The 24,515-nt window shown below is 41.8% G+C and overlaps 1 protein-coding gene across 1 annotated transcript in view; it reads right to left on the bottom strand.

The window, feature by feature from the left end:
* Positions 1-3,195: 3,195 nt before the first annotated feature.
* LOC140924155 (uncharacterized) overlaps positions 3,196-24,515 on the bottom strand; it is a 41,797-nt gene continuing 20,477 nt past the window's right edge. Inside the window, exons 23-41 of the mRNA XM_073374183.1 lie at positions 24,314-24,456; positions 23,239-23,535; positions 21,897-22,184; positions 20,724-21,029; positions 18,994-19,290; positions 17,559-17,897; positions 15,921-16,220; positions 14,231-14,524; positions 12,709-13,002; positions 11,822-12,115; positions 10,884-11,183; positions 10,256-10,424; positions 9,099-9,408; positions 8,397-8,491; positions 8,056-8,212; positions 6,434-6,500; positions 5,595-5,866; positions 4,335-4,521; positions 3,196-3,866 (exon numbers count right to left, since the gene is read on the bottom strand). Of these exons, the coding sequence (XP_073230284.1) occupies positions 3,607-3,866; positions 4,335-4,521; positions 5,595-5,866; positions 6,434-6,500; positions 8,056-8,212; positions 8,397-8,491; positions 9,099-9,408; positions 10,256-10,424; positions 10,884-11,183; positions 11,822-12,115; positions 12,709-13,002; positions 14,231-14,524; positions 15,921-16,220; positions 17,559-17,897; positions 18,994-19,290; positions 20,724-21,029; positions 21,897-22,184; positions 23,239-23,535; positions 24,314-24,456 (4,669 nt within the window). The 3' untranslated portion in view covers positions 3,196-3,606. The remainder of the gene's footprint in view (positions 3,867-4,334; positions 4,522-5,594; positions 5,867-6,433; positions 6,501-8,055; positions 8,213-8,396; positions 8,492-9,098; positions 9,409-10,255; positions 10,425-10,883; positions 11,184-11,821; positions 12,116-12,708; positions 13,003-14,230; positions 14,525-15,920; positions 16,221-17,558; positions 17,898-18,993; positions 19,291-20,723; positions 21,030-21,896; positions 22,185-23,238; positions 23,536-24,313; positions 24,457-24,515) is intronic.

Raw genomic sequence — 24,515 nt, 5'->3', positions numbered from 1 at the left:
GCACTTGCTGCGGCTTTTGAGGGTGTGTCAATGGCATATGATATTGGAAAAGTACAAGGCGATTTGAAGACAGGAAGAATCGACCAAAAAGGATACGACAAAACTGTGAAGAAGAGAGTTGTGATTGGCGCCAGCCGCGTAGCAGGGTCTACTATTGGAATGGCCGCCGGGCAAGCTCTCATTCCTGTTCCAGCTGTGGGAGGTGCTATAGGAGGTTTGGCAGGAGCACTTGTAGGACGATTTCTGGGAAATCTTACCGGAAATAAAGTTTATGACAACGACTGTGAAGATGGTGTTGATTATTATGAAGCCGAAGACACGTAAAAAATCAGCGAAGAGGAACTTGGTGGTGATGGTGCTGATTATTATTTTTATTATGCCAATGACACTGACGAAGATAACGAAGTTGCTCTTGTGGGTGATGGTCTTATTATGGTGATTACTTTGCCGACGACACTTATTATTACTATTATTACTATTATTACTATTATTCTACTGACGACACTGACGGTTATGGTAACTATAGCTACTACAGGTAATTAAGAAATAGTTGGTTGGCTAAAAAACATTCCGACGACAGTTAAAATTGGACAAGGCCGTAGGCTGAGTCCAATGAATAAATTAATAGACAAGGCCTTACGCTGAGTTCACATGATTACGTTAGAAAGTCAAACAAAATCGCTAACTTGCGGGAAAGTTAAAATCAAATTCGCTCAACTTTTGCATACTGGTAGACTTTACTACGAATATGAACGCAAAATATTTTTTTCTGACTCGAAATATCTCTTTGTTTCTGAGAGAAACGACGAAAATCGTTGTTCGTTCATGCGTTTATTTCCCAAGTTTCAACCAAGGCTCAACCAAGGTCTTGTCTTTCTTATTTTAATTCCTTTTCTCAGAGCTGCATATTATTTTCATTTTAGCTCACTGCAAGTTATTGCAGGATTTCTCGTCTGAAATCTCCGACATGCTCTTCGTCACTAGTTTTTGCAAAGATAGTGCGCAGGCGCTAATTTGCAGACAAACAACCCAAAGACCTCAGCGCCCCATGGGGTTGCGTGCGCACCCATCGCATCAACAAAAAATTTTGGAAGTTAGAAGATTTTTTGTTTTATTGTTTTTGCGTTTTCCCTTGGCTTTGATAACAAGAAAACAGCATTTGCTGTCATAACAAGTAAGTAAGAAGGTAAGTGTAAGTAAAAAAAATGTAATAAGTTTTTGACACCAAAATACTTTTAAGTCTTTTCAGCTTTTTAGCTTGTCTCATAGAACGACATCCATAGCCATAGCAAGAGTATTTGCCGCACTAGACTCTACAAAATGGTTCAGTGATATTCCCGGCACAGCCGCGCTGTTGGGGCGGTTTTGAAAACTACGTTTGAATGATCCAATTCGGCAACATGGCTTAAGAATTCTTCGATGAAGGATTCTTGCATCGGCTGTTGTTTATAATTATGACATCTTGGGTTTAAAGGTTTAAATAGGTTTAAAGGCTTGCTTATAGTGGAAAGTACACCTAGCTTATCCAGCGAGTTTACAGGCACTCCACTTAAACACTAGAATTAAACAAGTAATAAGTAATACTAAGTAGTACTAAGTATGAGTATCACTCTACTTAATACTTGGTTGTATGGTTCAGATGATGTTTAGGAAACATCGAAAACGAAGTATTCGGCACCATTTTCTGATCTAATGTAACCATTTGCAGTTAAGGAAAGATAGACTTGTAGAAAGCTTATAATTAAGCCTAAAAGTAAGCTCGCTTATTAGAAAACTGATTGTTTCGTTGGGAAAGTGTGTTTTCAGAGTAGCTGAAACTCAAGAATAAACCGTGTGTCACAGCCAACGAACGCCAGCTCTTTGATCTTTACTCCTCACATAGTATGCACCCTCACATCAGAAGTCCTGTGCGCTAAATTAGACTATCAAAGCATTGTTGCGCCACTCTCGGCGTTCAACTCCCAACTATTTTCATTCTGGCCAAATGAAAATAAACCAACAAATGTTTCTATGCTGGAAAAAAGTGCCAGTCTGTCGCACCCTTGTCGCAAAGTGCTCCATGCGTTCGCTGCATCAATTGCGGGTTCCAGAAACCACGGACCTCGGTCCTTTCGCAGAGACTTCTGGTACTGTTTTTTAGGGAAAACATTGTCCAATAGCTGACCGGCGCGTCCCCAGTAACTATCCCAGAAACAATTGCGGGACGCATTTTGGCTCCAGTTTCCTTCTCGTATTCCCGTTCCGCGCGGCTGAATTCCGCAGCATTTACCGAAAGCACGCTGTTTTTCACATCCGTAATAGCCGGTGGGCCAACTGCGTCCTCGTCGTTGTCTTGTTCTGCGTCCATGTCACACACTGATATCAGTAAATCGTCCAGCAGGCCTTCTATTTTACTCATTTGTCGCAGCCCAAAGTGAAGCCATCGTACTTTCGCTGGCGGAGGGGAAGGGTGATCAAAAAGGTGGAGGGGCCTCTCCAGAACCGTGAGGTCGCTTTTTCGACGGTAACCCCAGTCGAAAGGAAAAAAGCAGTCGCGTTTTTTTTGTCATCCATCATCCAAGCAAAAACTAAAATTGGAAAAAGAAACGCCGATAAAGGGAGAGAAAAGGCGACAGGCATATCCCGTCAAAGGAAAAGCGGGAAGAGGTCCGATGATACATAAATACAGCAGTTAAGTTGCGTCTCAAATACGAAGAACTTTCACGCGCGTTAAATCTTTCTCCTTCAGTTCAAATACACGAAATGTCATATCATCGTTTCACAATAGACATTTTATAAACATCAATGTGGTAAACACATATCTAAACTAAATTAAGTAAAATAAATACTCACTTATACTCCCAATGGTGTCGTCTCTTGACAACCATCATATTATTCCCTTCTGGTGACGTCACTGTCCTTCCAACTTTTTACATTCGCCGCCTCTTTGTGTGGTCAGATGAATGACGCCAGCAATTCCCGCCTTCTTATTGTCCTTGTCCAAAGTTTGCAATTCCTGCTTGTTGGTCATATCCGAAACGAGGTTGCTGGGTCAAAACTAGCGTATAGGACTACTTATTCGAGAGAATGACACCACGGGAACATAACAATGAAGTTTTCACGCAAACATCACGCGCACGTGCCGTGACAACCTCGTTCCCAGTCCCAAACGGAGGAATGGAGGTTGGGAGGGGGAAGGGTTATAAATATTGTAGCGGGGAAATATTTCATTTGTGGGAGGAATTTTGATCGAATCTCCTCGATAACCTTGGAACAACCATTTAATAAAAGCGAGAAAAAATAGCGTTACTTCCATTTGTTACAAAATGCCGCACTCAACAAAATGCGTACGTTTTCACTAAATTCACCAACCCTTGTTACAAAGTGCGATGTTATAGCAAAATGCCTCAAATACTCACGCCGAAACGCACAGAATGGACAATATTGTTACTGACTCATTTTTCAATTTTATTTTCCTTAAGAAAGAGAGGGTTCAAGTAGCTTAGCGGCACGCAACTACACAGTGTATCTTAAAATGGGCCGAATCTTAACAAAAATACACTACGAACAACCTGGAAGAGTCAACATGCCAACATCATGTCATTTGGCTTTTAATACCTGATATATTTAACATTTAGAGTCTTCGTCTTTGTTATTTTCCAAATTTATAACGGAAATGTCAACGACTTCTTTGGACTTAAAAGCTGAAGAAACTGTGGATGTAGAAAATATCCTGTTTTCTCTCATTGAAGAATGCTTCGCGCGTTTGAGAAGTTCCTTCTTGTACTTTGCCTTCATAACACTTAGAGTGTTTGTCGAATGCTGGCAGAAATCTTGCACTGTCAACCTCATTTCTTTAATCATCTTTTCTTTGTGAACTGATAAACCTGTATGAAGTATCAGAGGCATTTCTCATTATAAGAATTAAGTTATTCAAAAGAGGGTCACGAGTCTATCATAAACCGTTGCAGGCGATTGTAGATCGCAAGTAGTGATGATCATGATGATAATGATGATGATGATGATGATGATGATGATGATGATGATGGTGACGATGGTGACGATGATAATGATGATGATGTTGGAGATGATAGTCGTGTATTATCAGATTGAAATACTCGCGGCTTCGCCTCGCGTTTTTAAACCTGATAATACGCTCCTGCTCGTTTTTTAAACAGTACAAAACAAAGGATATACACGAGCGAGCACCAATTGTATCTCGTCCCCCCGCCTTGCTCCGCTAGTTTCCTACGCGTGCGCCCTCACTTCTCGCGCTGTATCCCAAATGGAGAACTTTCTTGCAGGCTACATGTAGGTTGCATTTCGCTTCGATCAAAGGCAATGAACCGCCTCACCTTTATTCTGATCAACTTTTGCTTTCTGTCGTATCCTCCTCACAGCGTCAAAACAAAGACCCAAAACCACAGCCGCTATGGTGCATGTAGCGCTTATGAGCAGCGTGTTACGGAAAAGATCGGTACCGCTATCAAATAAACCAGTTGAGATTTCCTGAACGACTTGTTTATCGGACACACCTGATCCCTGGCAAAGAAAGAGATACGTTATACAGTCAAATCCCGTTAATACGGACACTGAGGGGGTCATAGATCCGTATTAATAGGGTGTCTGTATTAAGGGAAAATGTAAGGGTCTCTCACCCCAGGAACAAAGCAAACTGTCTGTAATATTAGGGCCATTTATACGAGGAAAAATAAGAGGCGTCTTAAATAAGACGCGAACTTCCCGTATAAACGGCACATTTCGTCTAAAATAAGACGCGTCTTATTTTAGAACAGCCCTTAACACCTGTTCTTAGATAAGACGCGTCTTAGCTAAGACGAGAATGACTTCGTATAAATGACCTTCGCGTCTTACATAAGACGCGAACGCATGGTACGCATGCGTTTATTTTTGGCGGGAAAATTTTCGTGCCTTGTTGGTTGCCGTTGCTACGGGCAACATTCACATGAAAACGAGTCAAGAACAGAAATAAGACGCGAACCATTTATACGAGCTGTTCTCGTCTTAGATAAGACATGCTCGTATAAATGGTACAGTTCGCGTCTTTTTTAAGACGCGTCTTATTTTTCCTCGTATAAATGGCCCTAATGAGGAGTAAATGGAAAATGTAAATAAAAATATCATATTATCCACTCCCCTCAAGTCTTTTAGGGATAATTTACAACACTGGTTGGGGGACTTTGCCAGACTGCTTAAGGTGCAGTGTACAAGTAATGAAGGAATGAGTAAATGATTCCCCCATACATGAGTGTGAAAGTGAGATAGACCACCACACCGGGCACTAAGTGCCGTATTAAGCGGGTGCCCATAAAGCAGGGTGTGACTGTTTGGTGAAGAATCGAAGGTGTCGCAAATTACTTATTTACAGGGGTTGACTGTAGATTATGAATAAGTCTTAATAAGGGTCCGTTTTGACGAAATCCAAATCTGGATTCTTAAATCCAAAAACGGATTTTGCCTTTTTGCTTCTAAAGGAACAGTATTCTAAAGGCCAAAAATGACTTTAGATCCAATAAAATCCACAACCGAGTGGATTCATAATAAGGGATCGTTTAAGGCAGAAAGGATCAAGACAAAGAAATGGTAAGACTCACCTCAATAGGCTTAACCAATTCTTTCACCCGCGAGAAAATCTCCGCTCGATGAGAGCGCATGTAACCGTAGAAACAATGACGTAGACGCATGGAGTCTCTGCCAATGACTACACCGTACGCTGTTTTATGGTCAATAATCTGCGCAATTCTAAATGAAGGATTGGCGAAGAGTTCTCTGTGGGTTGCGCCAGCGTATGTATCTATCAGCACGCCGACTACTTCTCTGTTGGAAAGAGCATCGGCTAGTTCCTTGATGGTGTTATAATGTTTGTCTAAAGATATACATAAAAAACATACGTTACGTATGTGATGCAGGAACTTGGGCGCAAGCACCTATAAACCAGCCACTATAACCACTAGCACAGCTGGCGCTTCTCGTTGTTAACTCCTTTGAATAGGAAGCTTAGAAGCATTGACGGCGGCGACAGCAGCGAAAACGTCACTTCTAAAATGAACTCGCGTTTTTTTCAAAATTTGCCGCTGGAGTTGACTTCTTGGGCACTGCACTCAAGTTTAGAAAGAGAGAAAATTTCGTCTTCGCTTGTTTACGTCCTCCATAAAAAGTGAAATTCGCAACTTGCACATCTACCATAATGCACCTTATTTGTCCACCAAATTTTTGCAAAAGCATTGTTTTCAATTTCTCTTCGGAAGGCTGTAATACCCAGGAGAAATGAAAAACTAAGGTTATGCAAAATTTTGGGGTCAAACAAGGGATATTATGGGAGATGTGCAAGTGGTAAATTAGGGGTTTTCACGTCGTAGTCGTTCAGTGAGAGCAAAGAAATGTACAAAAAAATGTCACGCACCCTGATAAAAACATCAAACGCTTCCCTCACCTTTGTTCATAATCGCATTTCTCCTGATTCCGAGATTGTACTCGGGTGAACCTTGAATTGCTCCAATCTAAAAACCGACAAAATAAATGATGATGTAAAAAAGTTTCCAACAAAAAGGGACACTTTGTCCTAAAAGGCCGTTTTCACGTTTTAAAAGGACTATCTCCATTAAAAATGGAAAAAAAGGTAGCCTTTGCTTTCGCTAATATGCCACAAAAGATATTGTACTGCTGTTTATAACATAGCTGCAGGAAACGACAATAACAAAAGAGTTAACAGTGGTTTTGGGGGTGGGGATGGGCTCCGCATTGTCTTGTTTTCCTGTTTGTGTCTCGACTTTTTTTGTCGCCGATTGCATGTTGATACAGACATCGGGAAAACGTTTAGCCTGCGAAAACATCCGTTTCTCCCCCCTCTTCGCCGCTGGGGACGTTTCGCGCGGAGGAACGTCTGTGACTCAGCGACAGAAATTCCATACTGATGACGCAAATCAATGTTTACTTAATAAATCCGATAGTCATGGGGTTTAAACTGTAAATTTCTTCAATTTTAGGTTTCTCCTGGACGATTTTGGTAAGTGTTGTGTTCATCTGCGAACGAGCTCCAGCAAAACTCAAATGCTTGTTCTAGAGAAGACTATATTCCACAAATATTGACTGTTTTGTTAGAGATTCATCGCATTTACATTTGACCTTTGTGGCCTTTTGTCTTTTGTCTGTTATTCGTAAACAATAGCTAAAACAATGTAACTACTCCGTCGACCAATCAGGGCTTCTGACCGGATTCTGGACATATTTTACGTCATCAGTATGGAATTTCTGTCGCTGAGTCGCAGACGTACGCGTTCCTCCGCGCGAAACGTCCCCAGCGGCGACGAGCGGGGAGAAACGGATGTTTTCGCAGGGTAGAAAACGTTATATACTGACAGCTTCTGGTGTAACTTCGATGTCCGACTTCAATGCTGTGAGTTCCATCCTGAAGCTAAAATAGTTGTCCGGGACACAAGAACACGCAGGTAATACTCGGCATGAACCGGTCTACTATGAAAAGCCCTCGTAGCGATTTCAGTTAGACATCAACAGAGTTAAGTTACATGTATGCAGTGGAACCTCGATTAAACAAACTTGTATAATTATAACGAAGTCCTCGGTATAAAAAACAATTTTCTTTACCCCAGTAATAGTAAAATAGATGAAAAAGAACCTCGATATAACGAATCCACCTTATAGGGAGCATGTTTTGCCGGTCCCTTGGCACTTCGTTGAGGTTCCACTGTATATACTTTATTATCAAAAACTGAATCACAGGATAATACAATTCTAGAGCTCTGATTGGCTTAGCCATCATGGTATATGAGCCATTATACCATGCTCTCAAAATATGGTAACTCTACGCGTCTGCTCAAAATTAAAAACAAGCTGAAAATCGGTTGTTTTTACAAATAAAGTAGGGAAGAATTCTCAATATTTTGTGGGCGTTTTTAATAAAACAATTACTCCACTCACGGTTGTTGGATATGAGATGATTTTTGCCAACTCATATCCAACGCTCACTCGTGGAATAATGACTGTTAACTGTGATAAAGCACCACCGAAACCGTGTGATTCGGCTGGCATCTTTACCTTAGATCCATATATCTGAACCCCAGAAGTCTCTGTGATCGAGGTCAATGCTGTTGTTAGTGCACCAGTCATCAGCGAGCCAACCACGAGTCCTATGAGTACCCAGACAGTGGCGAAAGCGCGCCCAATGTTACCTGCTGGGCAGCGGTCACCATAGCTATAAGCACAAAGAACATTTTTAGCCATCATGTTTATGATATTTGATTGGTAGTTGACAGTTAGATAGATAGTTTCATGCCAAAGCGTTCGTAGTCTTCAAAGAAAGTAAGTAAAGTTTTTATGCGGGAAGATATAAAATAATATCAGTGTGTCACGCATAAAAAAAACATTAAAAGGCTTACCCTAGTGTTGTCATGGAAACATAGGCCCACCAGAGTCCTTCCCAAGTTCCACGGAGAAATGACCCTGGAAAGTGTTCGGTGTTTGATTGTGAGTCCTGTCAATGAATGAATAAATGAATAAATAAATAGATATATGCATGAATAAATGAATAAATACATAAATGAAGAAAGAAACAAACAAACAAACAAAGGAAATAATGAAATTTCTTAGACGGATGAGCTGTCTTTGTTAGAACATAAGTAAGTTGACTTGCTAAATTTGTTATGAGAAGTGTTTAGGAATAATAGCAATGCAAGATCAGAGAGTAGACCGCTACTGACAACGTTACTAGCATTTGGGGTTTAATAAGTTGTCAAGGACGATACGATGAGATTGATCATTGCAGCACAGCCGAATCGCTAACAAAGGCCACATGGTTTATAACGACCACTGGTTATTATCCCGACAGATACCTACATTCAATATTTTTTAAACCCCTCTACAGTAAGAAACCAACCCTCACCCCCAACAACAGCTAGGTACCTCTTCACTATGATGGACTTTCTGGAAAGGTCCGACTGTGGGACCTTTAGTAGCGGTAACTTAAGGCCACTTGAGGAAAACTTGCTTCAAAAGTTATACAATTTAAGGCGACTTAAGGTTCCAGAGTAGGGCTTTGTTTATCACAATTTGCACACAGATAAAAACATGAAGGCACGTACCAGCACCCAAATGAAGAAACCAGCAATATAAGCCATGATAAAGGGTATCAGCACAATAGGCCAGCAAGCAAAAAGAGCCGAAACCATGGTATCTTTTACATTAGAATTGTCTGTATACACGATAAACACCACGCCCGCTGATTCCACGAAAGGCGAATACCCAAGACCTCCCTTGTAACTGTCTTGTAACTTGTAGCCTATTACAGGGAATGAGAAGTCCGTCTGGCTGTCAATGTTTTTTCTAAATTGCTCGATGGTTGTCTGCTGGGCTGCCTGGTTATTTCCGTTCAGCCTGAAATCTAACCTTGATCTGTTGAGTTAAATGATATAATTACACGTTAATTTCCTTCCTGGTGAAATAATTCCCATTCAAGTCCTTAGAGAGTTTTTTTTATTTTAAACACATCAACATCTCAGACAGAAGCGATTTCATAGAGGTGCTGATGGCTGTCGAGATTAATGCTTGGGGAATCCTCCTGAGAAAAGACTCGCCGGTGAAGGCACACGATACGTCGGCAAAGTATCGGCCGACTATCGACCAATTATCGACCGAATATTGACCGATAGACTGTAGCCAAGTGTTGCCAACATATCGGTGGATACTCGACAGGCTCTCGACCGATATCCGACCAACTCTCGACCGACACTTGGCCGATACTCGGTCGACTCTCGACCGACATAGTGACCGATATGTCGATCGACTGTCGATCGAGATATCTGTCGATACATCGATCGACACCCCTCGAAAGATACATGACCCCATCCCAGACCTAACCAACCTAACCTGCCAAGTGTGATGTAAAAATGAATGACGCGATACAAATAGATTAAATACATGTTTTACGCTTATCGTTGGCCTCAGGTGATAACACTTACCGAGACCTTGATTATTTCGGATATCACAAAAATTGAATCTAATAATTGTCTCATTAGAAATTGTTTTAAAGAAAATCATGCCAAACACACCGTCACACGGAACACAGTTTGACGTTGATCCAGAAAATCGTACATTGGCGGGCGCGCAGATTAGTCAGTTCTCTACAGGAAGTTGGAAATGGCCTATTAAGCTTTCTGCAATCCAAAGGTTTGCTTGAGAAAAGGTTCCAAAGCGTTTTGTATTAGGCAGCAAAAATAACAACAAAATAAAGCCCGATTACCTGTTATGTTCCTGACACCACCCACAGCACTGATCCACGACGTGGGTCAACAGCTTAGGGATTATTAAACCAGAAGAATAACCAGACGTGAGGTTTCCGAAATTCAAGTTCACGTAAGGCGGATAATTTCTCCAGTTCGTTGTCAAATGCGAACGACATCGGCATGTCTCTGTAAAACAGATAAGAGTTTGTTTGTTAAGCTGATGGTTAGACACTGTGTTAGTCCGTTGAGGTGACCATCCTGAACAAGGGTGTTAAGGGAAAGTGTTGCAGAATGATGCTCTATTTGGAAAAAATAACTGAAGATGGTCCTTCGAACTGGATATGGGACGGCAACTTGTGGTAGGCAATGTTGTTGCCACCACGAAGCACAGTAACATAATCTGTGAAGTAATTAAGAGTTTTACGCCTGATGGAACGCTTGAATGTCACAAAGGTTTTCTCATCTATACCTAAAGACACCGTGCTGTAGTTGGTGCACTTGACGTTCAACCTGATGATTCGTGGTGCATAAAGCACTGTAGCCGGCGACCAAAGTCTTCATTTGGGAGGAATCGCGAGAAGTCACGCGGAGTCGGGGTTTGCCCGGGGGATATTGAAGTTTCGAACTGATCGGCGTATGACTCACCTCCAAACGTGATACCCTCGGGCCCAGGTCCCTTCTTAGTTCTCGCGGCCACAGTTATCTTATAAACCGCAAGAGGTTCGAGGTCCTGTAACGTCATAGAAGTAATTGATCGTCCAACATCTTCACTGATAAGATCACCCTCCGCTGTTAAGTCGCCAATCTTTACGGCTTGGTAGGTCACACGATACCCCGCTAAAAAACCGTGAAGGAATTCAGTAGGAACAGGTTCCCAGGAAATGGGTATTGTTGTTAAACTTGTGTGATTTTGAGCTTCAATGTTGGGTGGTGGTTGACTGGGAACTGTGAATGAAACAATGGATGGTCAGGACAGATTTTGACGTGAAATACAGCTATTTTGAAAGCAGGTTGAACAACACGTTTACACGTTTTTTTAGGGTGTAATCCTATCACGCAAATTTTAACTGTCCCCGGTTTGTAGTATCATAGACCACGCTCCTTGATCTACCCTACCACCCCAGTATAGTTGGGCACGATCTGCATGAGAACGCAGGCCACATCTGCCTAGTTTCAAACCGAGAGGGGCTGGGTACGAGTCGGTTTATTATGGGCTAAATAACACTAGACCCCCATAGGCAGAAAGAGCACATCGAGGTTACGAAAAATATGAAGTTTGGTGTCGATCGGGCCATTATTGAACAGGACAAAGCGATTCAAAACCTTGAAAATTTATAAGAGATGTTTGGATTGCGGGACACACCGTCCGACGTCTATATATTTCTTGGTAAATTTTGGAGTTTTTGGATGGCTGTATCTCGTTCAATATGAGCCTGATAAACACCAAACTTGAGAATGTTGCTAATTTCAATGTGCTCTTATCGATTACATGGGTCTCGTGTTGTTTACCCCATAATAAACGGACTTGTACCCAGCCCCTCTCGATTGAAACGACCCCTGACGAAGAGAAGCATTCCTCTTACCGTCCTCTTCCGTCATAACAGTCTGCGAGGCAAAATTACCAGGTCCAACGCGCGTGAAAGCCCAAACACGAATCTTATAAACGGAGGCCTTCTGAAGCGACTTAAGCTTAAAAGAAAAGTCATATTCTCCCAGAGTGATCACAGCGCTGGTGCCATTCGTCAAAGATGAGTACTTTAGTGCGTATCCTTGAATGATGCCATTTCGGTGGTCCGGGGGCACTTCATCCCAATGAATCAATAGGCTTTGAGAATCAAGAATGACGATACCGAGTTTGGAAGGTGGAGCTGTTGGAACTGCAACAACAAAACACAGGTCCATTAACTAAGTTGGTAGAAGGCCCGGGGCAGGGAGGGGGGTACTTGGATTAACTTATACGACCCCATCCAGCGGCACATCCCCATTAGCCCTTTATAAGGAAGTACCCCCTCCCGGATAGAAGGTAGGTCATTCGAGAAGAGGATGGAACCAAGATCCTCTAAAACCAGGGTAAATCTTACTCAAATCTGTTCTGATTTCTGATCACAGCGCCACTTCAGGAAGACAAAGAAATCATCTCTTCAGACAGAAAACATGTCCAACCAAGTCGCCAGAAATACGCTGCTTTATGTCATAGACAGACTGAAACCTCTTTGGTAGTTCTTTCAATTGGTACTATTTGTTTTTCAGCATGACATTTAAATTTTGACTTTGGCCACCTTTGGCAGTAAAGAGGTCAAAGGAGGCAAAGAATAACCCATATTCCTGTTTAGAACGACCAAGGAACGTAGAATCGTTGTAGCGATCCACCTCCAGTCCCACTGGGGGCATATCGTACCTACTCTTGAGCTTATGTGGTAGTCGTAAATCACTGACATACATAATAAAATTTGAAATCTCTCTCTCTTACCCCATTCCCATGTTTTTACATACAAAGGATCGGTGAAGTTTCCGTCTTCAGTAGCAAATGCTGCAACTCTTACAGCGTAAGTTGTGAATGGCTTTAAACCAGTTAACAGTGTTTGGATGTCATTTTTACCAGCTTCAAAGTTGCTGACAAGATCAGGTTGATCGACACGGTAATATTTAATGCGGTACCCTTGAAGAAATGGCTCATCTTGCAAAGAGACTGGGCTCCAGGTCACTTGAATCGTCGTGGCGCTTGTGGCCTGAGCAGTAGCGTTCACCGGCGTTTTATCAGGGGCTAGAAAAGATAAATCACTACACCGATCAGTCAATTCACCAGATAAAGTAATAAACAACTTTAATATGGTGGGTACCCCAATTCAAGTCCTCCTCGCTGTCTTTCCTATCCATCAACTCCTTAAAACATCCGCGGGGAAATGTCAGGGCGTGAAGCTCAGCTCAGCCTCTAGATTGTATTTTGCGCTGAGTTCTTAACCATCACAGGTTTTCCATCTCTTACCAACGCAAAATCTTTACAGGGAACCCAACTGGGTTTTGAGAGTCCTTTCTCGCTACTTGTGAGAATTGCCTGTTAGAACTTACCGTAAATCCTCTATTACGCCCCCCTTTCAAATAAGCCCGCTCCCTCTAATAAGTCCCCCCCCCCTTTTCAGGGAAAAAGAGTTTATAAGCCATCTCCTGTATTAGGCCCCCTTCCCTCCCCTAGTTATTCTTCACTAATAAATGAGAGACTGTATTAATCAATCCCGACTGTAAAACTTCGTGTGGACTGATCCGGGATGGTTTATTTACCAACTGGAAGTTCGGATTTGATTCTGGTCCTCGGCTGCATGACCTCCAACCTTCTTGTTCTTGAGCTTCTCCACTTTGTATTCTAGTTCGTTATGGAGAACTGACACCATCGTCTTTTCTAAATTAAATAAGCCCCCCTCTCTCTTAAGCCCCCCCCCCCCCCCCCCTCAAATGGGCCTGAAGTAAATAAGTCCTCCGGCCTCCGGGGGGCTTAATAGAGGATTTACGGTACGTTAAATCCTCTTGATTTTTTACGTCCTTCATTCTTAAAATAGCAAATGCATCAAGCATGGACATGAACAATTTAAAAAGAATGCACTTTCAAGCGACACAAACTGAGCGAGAAAACAAGCGCCGAGCGGTTCTAGTTAGAGTGAAGATATCCCGAGCAAAATCACGAAATTTAAACTTGAATCTGAAAACTTTCCAAGTAAATTCGTGGAAATTTTCTTTGCCTTCAATTTGATGTTTGCACACGTCGAGACGCCCAGGTACTAGATTCAGCGTTCTTTATCAGTGGAACTGGATTCCAATCGTTAGTGGAATCCGGGTTCCAAAGTCCAGGATTCCAGATTCCCTTACTTGGGCCGAAAAAAGAAAACGTTTCTAAACAAGAGAAACAAGAATTCTGAATTGGCCTTCAAATAACTGGGCCAAGGCATATAGGACTGTTAGCCGACAGAAATTTAAACATGAAGTCACAAGAAACGTACCTCCAGCACTTGTGGTTGTATTTATCCATGAGCTCCAAGGGCCAGGTCCTTTTCTGGTGAAGGCGCGCACTTTAAGAGAGTAGTTAGAAAAAATTACAAGCCCCTCAAAGACCGCTGTGCGAGTAGGAGCTTGAACGGTCATTTGCTCGTTGTAGCCATAGGCACCGTAGATAAAAGCCTCGTATTTCCGAATGACACCATTCCGAAGTTCTTCCGATACTGGAAGCCAATCGAGGTTTATGCTCGTGGTGCTGAAGGAAGTCCCGGTTACGTTGATTGGAGGTCCTTCGGGGACTATTGTGAAGCAAACATAAATATCAGGGCCCAGTTGTTCGAAAGGTGGATAGCCCTATCCACTGGGTAAATTACTATCCAGTGGATAGCCCAATTGGTTTTCGCAATACTTATCCGCTGGATAGTGATTTATCCGGTGGATAGCGCTATCCAACTTTTGAACAACCGGGGCGAGTAGTATAGTGGGTAAAACTTGAACCTGGTAAAGTAGTCACGTCTTCATTGGGTCTGTGTCTTATCCACTACATTATCTGGTACAGACATCATTTAGTAAGTCCTGACAATCTTTTGTTAGTGGGACGAACAAGCAGTAGGTCAATAAGACAGACAGTCATTTAGTCTTTGAGATGGGAGTCATTGAGGAGCTTAAGCAACGACGACGGCTACGGCAACGAAAACGACTAAAAAGGAATAGGTTTTGATGAGCAAAACAACGACTTTTTTGTACATTTCTTGGCCATCACAGCAAGACTACGACGTTGAACTTCCAAACTTCGCGTTTTTTTGAGGACATGAACACGACACAACTACTTAATTTTTTTTCCTTAACTTCCATACAGTCTCCAGAAATATTGCTAGCGTATGACGAATTGAACGAGATGGAATAAGTGCGATAAAGGTTCAAGCAGCGCGACTTCACTTTTTAAGTGTCGTTTTTGTAGCCATCGCCGTCGTTGTTGCCGTCGACAGTGATGACGAAATTGGAACTGAGACAGTAGCACAAGCAGTTCATTTGAAAAGTTAAAAAGAGGGTCATCAAGTCAAAGTGACAGAAAGTCATTTTCACAAAACGTTTGTTGTACGGTTTGGCAAAAACCAGAAATTTCACAATTTCTCTGCTGTAGTCAGGCCTTTAGTCTGCTAGCCTATTACTCTAGATCTGTTGTTTTATTAAGTTAAAGATAGCTATGTATGACTATAAATAATGTTTGCTCATAAGTTGCACGAATTATGATTGTCACCAAAGAATGTCTTTATAAAGGTTACTACAAGGCAACTGTTGAATGTACAGAAATGTTAGGATGATAAATGACCAAGTCAAATATAAAGTACGTAATATATCAAGCATGAGACGCAGTGTCTCATCACCAGATGAAACACTGAGAAGAGTGTTGAAAATACGACGCGCAGCGGAGTATTTTGACGAACTTCGAGGTTTTTCATCTGGTGATGAAACACTGTGTCAAATGCTTGATATTACTTCTCAAACAAAATGATTTTAGAAGGAGAAATTAAGGATGCAAAAAATGCGCAGTTTTTCATCTGATTTCCAAACACTCATTAAACATTGTTTTCTTTTGTATTTTCTTTATGAAGTATTAATGAGTTTGAGAAATATTGACCAAGTCCTGGCGGCTGGTAATCAAGTGTCAATGAAATGCATTGTGACTCTTACCTCCCTCATCTGTCCAACTCTGTGTTTCACTAAAATTTCCTGCCCCAGTGCGTGTATATCCCGCCACGGATATATTATACAAGGTATACACCTCTAGATTTGTGATATTTCTATACGTACTCAAGTCGTGTTTTATTTCTATGAAGTTCAGGACGTCTGGAGCAATCGCTTTTATGTAGCGCACGACATAACCGAGTAAGATACCAGGTATCGTAGACTGGGATATGCTTTGCCACGTGACCAGGATGCTTGTGACGCTGCTGTTGAACGCGGTCACTTGAAACGGAGGAGCCCTGGGTACTAAAAATATATGTGAAAGTGGGCAAAAAAAACAAATAAACCATTTAACAGGTGCTCAGTAAAGTATACCGTGAACTCACCCGTGAGGCAAACAAGTTGGAAATGCTGACCCTGTACACAAAAAATATGCGTTATTGACCGAGCGTGAAGTCAAGATGGTTGAATGTTGCCCGAGGCGAAGATGAGGTCAATAAAAAGGCGAAAAAAAAAACCGAGGAGAATTTCCAGCTATCTTGGACAAACAAGCTTGGTCAATAAAGGATATTATTTCATAGACAAAAAGGCAACTTTTTCTTGCGGGACCAACGCGGGCAATCTCGGGCGGGCAAGATGGGCAAGTAGCCAATCAAAACACAGGATTCACTTCACCTTGACCGCTCGAGCATTCGTCCAAATAATAGAGCAATTTATAGCCTCTGCCACTATGCCAGAAATTTGTATCAGGGACAACCGTCCTAAGATATCTCGTAAGTACTACTTCTTAACACTAATGCCATACTGGCCGTAAAATTATTAACCTTGGGATAAATCTTAGCTCAGGCTAGACTTGCTACAAGTCAACCTCTCATTAGATCTTAAAAGTGAGCGAAGCGTGCTTCAATGCATGAGGTCGCGCAGCGACCGAGCAAACGACGAAGTCTCGAGGTCGACTTGTTTCGCCAGATCTCAGTGGATTTGAATCATATTATAAATTCACGCGGCAAAAAATGATTGACATATGCTGAGTCGGAAGCGGCGTGAAATATCACTCACTGTTCTATTGGCCAATTGTCATGACGTCACCGGTTGAATTTTCGACCGGTGAATTTCGCGCCAAATAGGTATGGAAAGACCTTTAAAATGGCATAACCAACTAGGGAAAAAAATAAAGGACTTTTAGAAAGTCTAAGCTCAGGGCAAGCCTTAGATATCAGATCCGGGTCCCGTTGTCCTTCTATACCCACACTGAACGTATTTATGTTTATTTTCTAGACACGAGTGTTTTTTTCTGGAAAATATAACACTCGTAAAATTAATAAAAACTACATCCGGGAACCGAGTGGTTTATTTTCCATAATCTCACACATGAGTTTATCGATGACGTAATTTCGGTACTTTCCCTCTATTATTTTATCAATGTCTTTTTGTCTATATAATAAAAAGAACATTACACGGCGACATGAAGATATGAACTTTATTTTCTCGTGACAAAAACAATATTTTACTCACTCGCTGTGCTCGTTCGTAAAATATTGTTTTGCCACTCGAAAATAGAATTCATACCTTCGCGCCACCGTGTAATATTCTCTCTATATATTTATTTATTTATTTCAACAGCCATCATAAGTAAAACCCTACCTCCCTCATCCGTAGAGACGTTGACCACTTCACTATAAGGACCTAAATCCACTGTGTAAAACGACACTTGTATAGAAAACACGGTGTATTCATCCAAACCCGTCAATTCGAACTTGAAAACGCTGCTGTTTGTTGGCGCTGATCTTCGTCGTCTGCTGTGCTGTCGGTGAGCGGCGCACGTCCGAACGGCTGTATTTGCATCAGCAGCTTTTGAGTAGGTAAAGCAGAATTTTCGGATAATGCCATTTAGTTTTGCCGGGGAAGATGCCTGAAATTCAACCATGATCGATGTGGAGCTTGTGTTGTACGCGGTCAGGTTTGTAGGAGCAATATCTGGGGCTGTGGAAGTTCAAATTTATGCGAATTATGCAAAGACGTTTGTAAAATATATGGTACGAATAAACTAAGAACGCACAAAACCACGATAAGCGGCCGAAGGAAACAATACAAAGGTACAATACACACTGTCCCAGGCTTTAACTACAAGGCATTGCGATTGACATAGAGGGTTAAACCTATAGCCCAATAAATCGCAATGCTTTTATGTCACCATCTAAAGCACTCGTTCTTCTTTGTCGTAAGTGCGCAGTGTAAGACGTCATTGGGTTTCACAGGTCTAAAGTACCTTGTAAGAACCAAGTTTGGCGGGGTGCTTATTTCATTTAGTTAAACAGCACTGCTAACAAAGGAAAAGGAAGAAATATAATGGAGACGTAGTAATGTACTTTTGGATACTGTACACATTATCCGCAAACAATTTCTGCAGAGTGATCTCCATACATTTCCTTAAAGAACAGGTGAAGTTATGAATAAATGATCAAAGCATTTTTTTTCTTTGTTGATCAATTTATTAGTTGTTAGAACCTTTCCTCATAATTGCGCAGTGATATTGTTGGGAGAAAGTTGATGTTGGTGACCCTTGAGGCTTAGAGGGTTAAAAAAACAATTTACGGTAGAAGGCTTACCGTAAATCATCTATTAAGCCCCCGTGGGGCTTATTAATTTCAAGACCATTTGAGAGGGGTGGGGCTTAACAGAAATGGGGGGCTTATTTATGAGGGAGGGCTAATTTAATTTAGAAAAGACGATGGTATCAGTTCTCCAAAAAGAACTAGAATACAAAATGGATAAGCTCAAGTGCAAGAAGTGGGAGGTCATGCAGCCAAAACAAATCCGAACTTTCAGTTGGTAAATAAACCATCCCGGATCAGTCCACACGAAGTTAAACAGTCGTGATTGATTAATACAGTCTATTTACTAGTGAAGAATTATTAGGGGAGGGGAGGGGGGCTTTATAGAAAGGGGGCTTATAAATATTCTTCCCCTGAAAAGGTGGGGGGAAGGATTATTAGAGGAAGGGGGCTTAACTGAGATGGGGGTGGGGGGGAACTTAATAGAGGATTTACGGTAAATGTGTTCAGCCTTGTACACTTACCATCTTCATTCGTGCGAATAATGGTGGCAGAGGTGAAGTTTGATTGGCCCTTGCTGTTGACCGCTGCTCCCATGATCACGTGTTCAGTGTATTTTGACAAATTGCCCACCGTAGCATTCAGCACATCTCCATCGAATATCAGCACTCTGGTGTACCCTGTAAGCACTTCTGTTATATTGAATACATAGTGGATAATATTCCCCAGGCGCAGCGGTTCGGGAACTGAGCTCCACTGGATGTGTATGCTTGCCGAGCTCAAGTTGTAAACGGTGACGTTTAAGGGGCCACTTTGAGGGACTAAAAAGAGTAAACAATAAACAACAAACTAAAAAGTAAACAAACAATCCCGTTCAATAGAGGGTTTTCACCTGAGGTCACCGCGGCCATATTGGTGTCACAAAACAATGAAACGGCGGCCATGTTGGTGTCCCAAGCCAATCCTGTGGGAGTTGAACTCTTTTCTTATGCAAACGCTTTCTTTTGTTCCAATAAATTTGCATAGAGGCTGGCCACGTGAGTGAAAACACTCTATAAAGTTCTAGCTAAAAATGGCGGCGAGGTAACCTCCCAGAGTCATAGTCCGACGACCGTGAAATCACGTGTTACAGAAAGTTTTCACATGACGTCACGGCGGTAATGTCCACCCTGCTCGGCATAGAGCCTCCAGTAGTTTAGTGATTAGAGCGTCCGAACTAGAACTCGGAGGGTCGTGAGTTCGATTCTCACCTGGAGCTGGGAATTTTTTCTGAGCTTTCTGGTCTTAGAATTCTTCTTCCTCCAAATTATATTGTTGTTCTAAAACAACGAAACGGCCGCCATGTTCGTGTTACCAAACCAGTCCTGTGGGAGTTGAACTCTTTTCTTTTGTAAATGTTAAAATAAATTTGGATAGATGCTGGCCACATATGAGTGAAAACAATCTATAAGATGCTGGTTTCTTGAAAGCGATAATGTGCTCTTCAAATACAAATATAATTCTTTGTATTCCCGTTTGGAGCTTTCTTTTAGACATCCTAATGCAGTGCTTATGGTTAATGGTTTATCTTCACTCTTTTTTGGATTTTATGTCGCTATTTGCAGCTGGAATTGTTTCTTGATTGTTTCCTTTTAATAAGCGGTATTTTAAAAAGCTAGTATATCGAATAACGGGAAAAAAGATAAAAAGGGCTTTTTTGTACTATTTAAAGAAGCAAATAAATAAAGATGACAACAATACTGAAACGGACAAAGAACAGAAAAGAATGAAATCTTTGAAGATAGTTCAAAGAACGATAATTTGAAACAAGGCGAAACGAAACTATAAGAAGATGCCAACGAAAGGAGCTCAAGAGAAGTCACGCAAAAGATCATCATAAAAACAACAAGAACAACAACTAAGATTGATCAACCGCGTGGCTCGGATGACCACATAAAATGGCAGTCCCGTCTCCAGTAGGAGACGTTAACCGTTTAAGCCCCAATATCCACACACAAATTCTCCAAACTGATCTCTGTATATTTCCATAAAGAATGAGTTGAGAGAATTTGACAAGAGATAAAAGCATTTTCTCTTAGGTGATCATTTTATTAATTCTCATAACCCAGTCTCTTGACATTGTACGGATAAAATTGGGAGAAAATTGATGTTGGTCACAATTGGAACTTAAAGGGTTAATATAGCGTCCGCCCAATTAGTTCTTTAGTGCTAAATACACTGACACTCAAATAAAAGTGCATTTATCTTTACTCACCATCCGCATCAGTAAAGCAAAAGATCCTTTCACTAAAGTTGCTCCTTCCTGCCCCATTCAACGCAGCCACTTGAATCTCGTACTCGGTGAAAATTCTCAGTCCTTCCTTAGTAGTGTTGAGGGAGCTGTTACACACAAGACTGTCTCTCCACTCTTCTGAGTTGTTTTCACGAGGTCTTATACGCACCTTATAACCGCGTATGAAACTGTTACTCATTCCTTGCGTGGAGGGTGTTTCCCAAAGTATTGCCAAACTTGTTGAGCTTGCATTATGGCAGTTAACGTTTGTTGGCGGGAAGCTTGGTGCTATGGACAAAGCAACGAGAAAAGTGATTAAAAAGGTTCAGGAGACATAGCCTAGAAATAGCTACCCTTATTGTAAGGTATACTCTCTTAAGAGGACCTGGGAGAAAATCGGTCCCAGTTAATCTTGCTACTAAGAGATTCCTAAAGGCCGGTGTTGATATCACTATTTGTCGATCAACCTGTGAATGCATGCAGGCCTGATCTGACCTTAAAGGAAAAGATAGAAAAATAGAAAGTGGCGTTATGACAGTTGCCAGTCAGACTGGTCGCTACTTCTCAGTGTTTCCATCAATTTTCCGTTAATCTTTCTGTAGGCAGAAGGTGAGCCGGACAAAGCAACGAGAAAAGTGATTAAAAAGGTTCAGGAGACATAGCCTAGAAATAGCTACCCTTATTGTAAGGTATACTCTCTTAAGAGGACCTGGGAGAAAATCGGTCCCAGTTAATCTTGCTAATAAGAGATTCCTAAAGGCCGGTGTTGATATCACTATTTGTCGATCAACCTATGAATGCATGCAGGCCTGATCTGTCCTTAAAGGAAAAGATAGAAAAATACAAAGTGGCGTTATGACAGTTGCCAGTCAGACTGGTCGCTACTTCTCAGTGTTTCCGTCAATTTTCCGTTAATCTTTCTGTCGGCAGAAGGTGAGCCTCTACCCCCCCAGCCCCTTCTCCAAAGCTTCATATTTTTTTACAAAGGCAAAGCATTCACTACTCGCAGAAATAACTATCTATTCTATCTGCTAATATTAACAATCATCGACCATGAATTAAAAAGAGCATCTTTCTTTTAGAAATGATGAGCAAAAATTTCGGCTATTCTTGTTTTCTACCACTTCAGTGGAAATCCTGCGAAATGAATTTTACCTTGTTCCAGGGTCGTAAAGTATTGAACTTCGCTTGAATTTCCCAATTTATTTCGCGAATATAGTCTTACGGAGTACTTGTACGTGGTATAGGAGGGAAGATTACAGATCTCGACTTCACTGGTGAGGTTGCAAGTCATATGCGTTGCATTGGATTCTCCAACCACTGCATATGACACTTGGTAACCTCGTATCGCTTCACCTAACTGCTCCACTGGAAAAGGGTCCCACTTGATTCTGACGCAAGAGGTTGTTACATTTACTACAGAAACGTTTGTAGGTGGGGCATCTATAAAAAAAAAGAGAGTTCATGACTAGTTGGAAACAGAGTTACAGAACAACAAGTAAACGTCACCTGAGGCCAGTCAACCTTCAGCCTCGTTCTCAGTCATCCTTGGCGAATTCGGGTACGACGTCACCCACGACTATCGAGTACGGTTCCAAGCCTCTTCCGCGCACTAGGATAGCGCGAATTGGCTTGAGGACGAGGCTGGTCAACCTTTAATGTCCACCTTAAAAAAGTGTTCACTTTGTAAAGAGTTTGATAACGGACAAACAATTGATGCTCTGCAGAGACTTGTTAACCCTTTAAGCCCTAAGAGTGATCAGCATCAAATTTCTCCTTGCAATGTCAATGCTTTGTAAACCAGAGTTTTTATGAGAATTACGGACGTCATCACACAAAATGAATTTTCTTGATATTTTATCAACCTCTCCTCACTACTTCTGTAGGAAATGAATAGGGGCAACAAACGAGAATTCAAATTTTGATCTTAGGGTTTAAAGGGTTAACCGCTGATGTCCACCCTAGAGAGGAATATTAACTTTACAGACCGTTTTGTGAGAGACAAACATGTGATACTTATCTGACATCGTTGATCGGCTGTTTATCAGCTCCCTTTTATAGGGCTCTAGAAACTACAAAACATTCAGTCTTTCCAAAAAATAACTGCTCTCTTCTGGCTCCCTTGCGTTGTCAAACTCTCCCCAGACCCTTCGTATGACCAGCCAAAAAAAAGGTTGTTTATTAATCTAAGGGTTTCGTTACAGATAAATAGTAAAATCAAGTTTTCCATGGAGTTGCAGAACGTGTTCATGATGTAATAGAAACGTTCCTTGCACATGAAGATGGAATCCCGCTTTACTAACACTCCGTTTACACGACCTTTTTATAGAGAGAAGTGTGACGTCAAGTTACCATGGTAGCAAAATTTCTAGATCTCAACAAACCATGGTTCTGCAAATATGCCTGAAAAAAAAACCGTGTCTTCACCCCACTATCCAACGGGGGTGAGGGAGGGTGGGCGGCGAAGAGACGACTGACACTTTGGACTGTTCCTTACCTAGGGTAGTGGTGACTGTAATGGTTTCACTCTCCTTCCCTACTCCAGCAATAGTGTAAGCAGCGACAGATATGTTGTATGTTCCCAATGATTTTAATTCTGTTATGTAGGCGAAATTCTGCACCGCATTGATAGTGATGATATTAACCTCCGCACTTCCCGCAGGTCTGATAAGTACCTTGTAGCCCTGGAATACCTCCCACTGGGTAGCAGAAAGGCTGGGATCTTGCCATGCGATATCAATACCCGTATCAGTCACGCGGGTAACGCTAAGGTTTTGCGGAGGCTCAGATGGTACTGAAATAAAGTAGAACCGATGATGTGAGTCACGGTACTACTAGCCTGCAGAACAGGCATTACCCTTTCGCGTTTTTCATGTTCGCTTATCCGCAAGAGTAAAGGCAAACGGGGCAACGTAAGGTCCCTATCACTTTAGAAAAAATAATACTTGACCGTTTTGAAGTTCATCCGCCCGGTTAGCTCAGTTGGATAAGCGCCGGTCTGCCGTGCGGGAGGGCGCGTGTACAAACCCCGGCCGGACTAACTCTAAGGGTCTTAAAATAACTGAGAAGAATGTGCTGTCTTTGTTGCGACATCTACAAATGGTTAGACATTCTTTGGTCTTCTTGGATAAGGACTAAAAATCATAGACCTCGTCTCATAGCTCTTTCACTAGCCTGATTCTTGTGGGACGTAAAAGAACCCTCCCCGCTGTTCGTAAAGAGTAGGGGGCGTAGATCCCGGTGGTGCGGTACAACCTTTCACGGGCTGGGTGAATAATCGACAGGTTGATATCAATTGGGACGTAAGTCCTGTTTCATACCTTGTCACCGTGTTGAGTCACCGTAGCAAATTTCAATTAACTTGCCCGGTGTATGCAATTAATGAGCCAGGAACTGAACAGCTAGGAAATTCATTTTGGTATTTTTTCATTTTGTTCTTATGAAATTATGGTGGGGCGGGGGGGGGGGGGGGGGGGGTTGGTCAAGCTTATACTAGGCGGGAGAAATCTCCGGCCCCAGGGTTATTCGTGTCAGGCCTGTCAATGGTTTAAGTTCATATCTGAGTTCCTTACCAAATTGTGCTGTCAGTTCAATTAACTGAAGAGGCATGTTATAAAGATATCCTGTTCTAGAAACAGTGTTATTCAGATCTTCGATAAGGCTGAAGTTATTTACATTGTATTCAATGTCGAAGCCTGCTATCACACTTCCAAAACTAAGAAAGAAAGAAAAGAAACGTCAACAACACATGATTATGAAAAATACAGCGAAAAC

The sequence above is a fragment of the Porites lutea genome, chromosome 14 (genome assembly GCF_958299795.1).
Source record: "Porites lutea chromosome 14, jaPorLute2.1, whole genome shotgun sequence".
In the NCBI taxonomy this organism is placed as follows: Eukaryota; Metazoa; Cnidaria; class Anthozoa; order Scleractinia; family Poritidae; genus Porites; species Porites lutea.
This window is presented reverse-complemented; position numbering and strand designations above follow the sequence as displayed.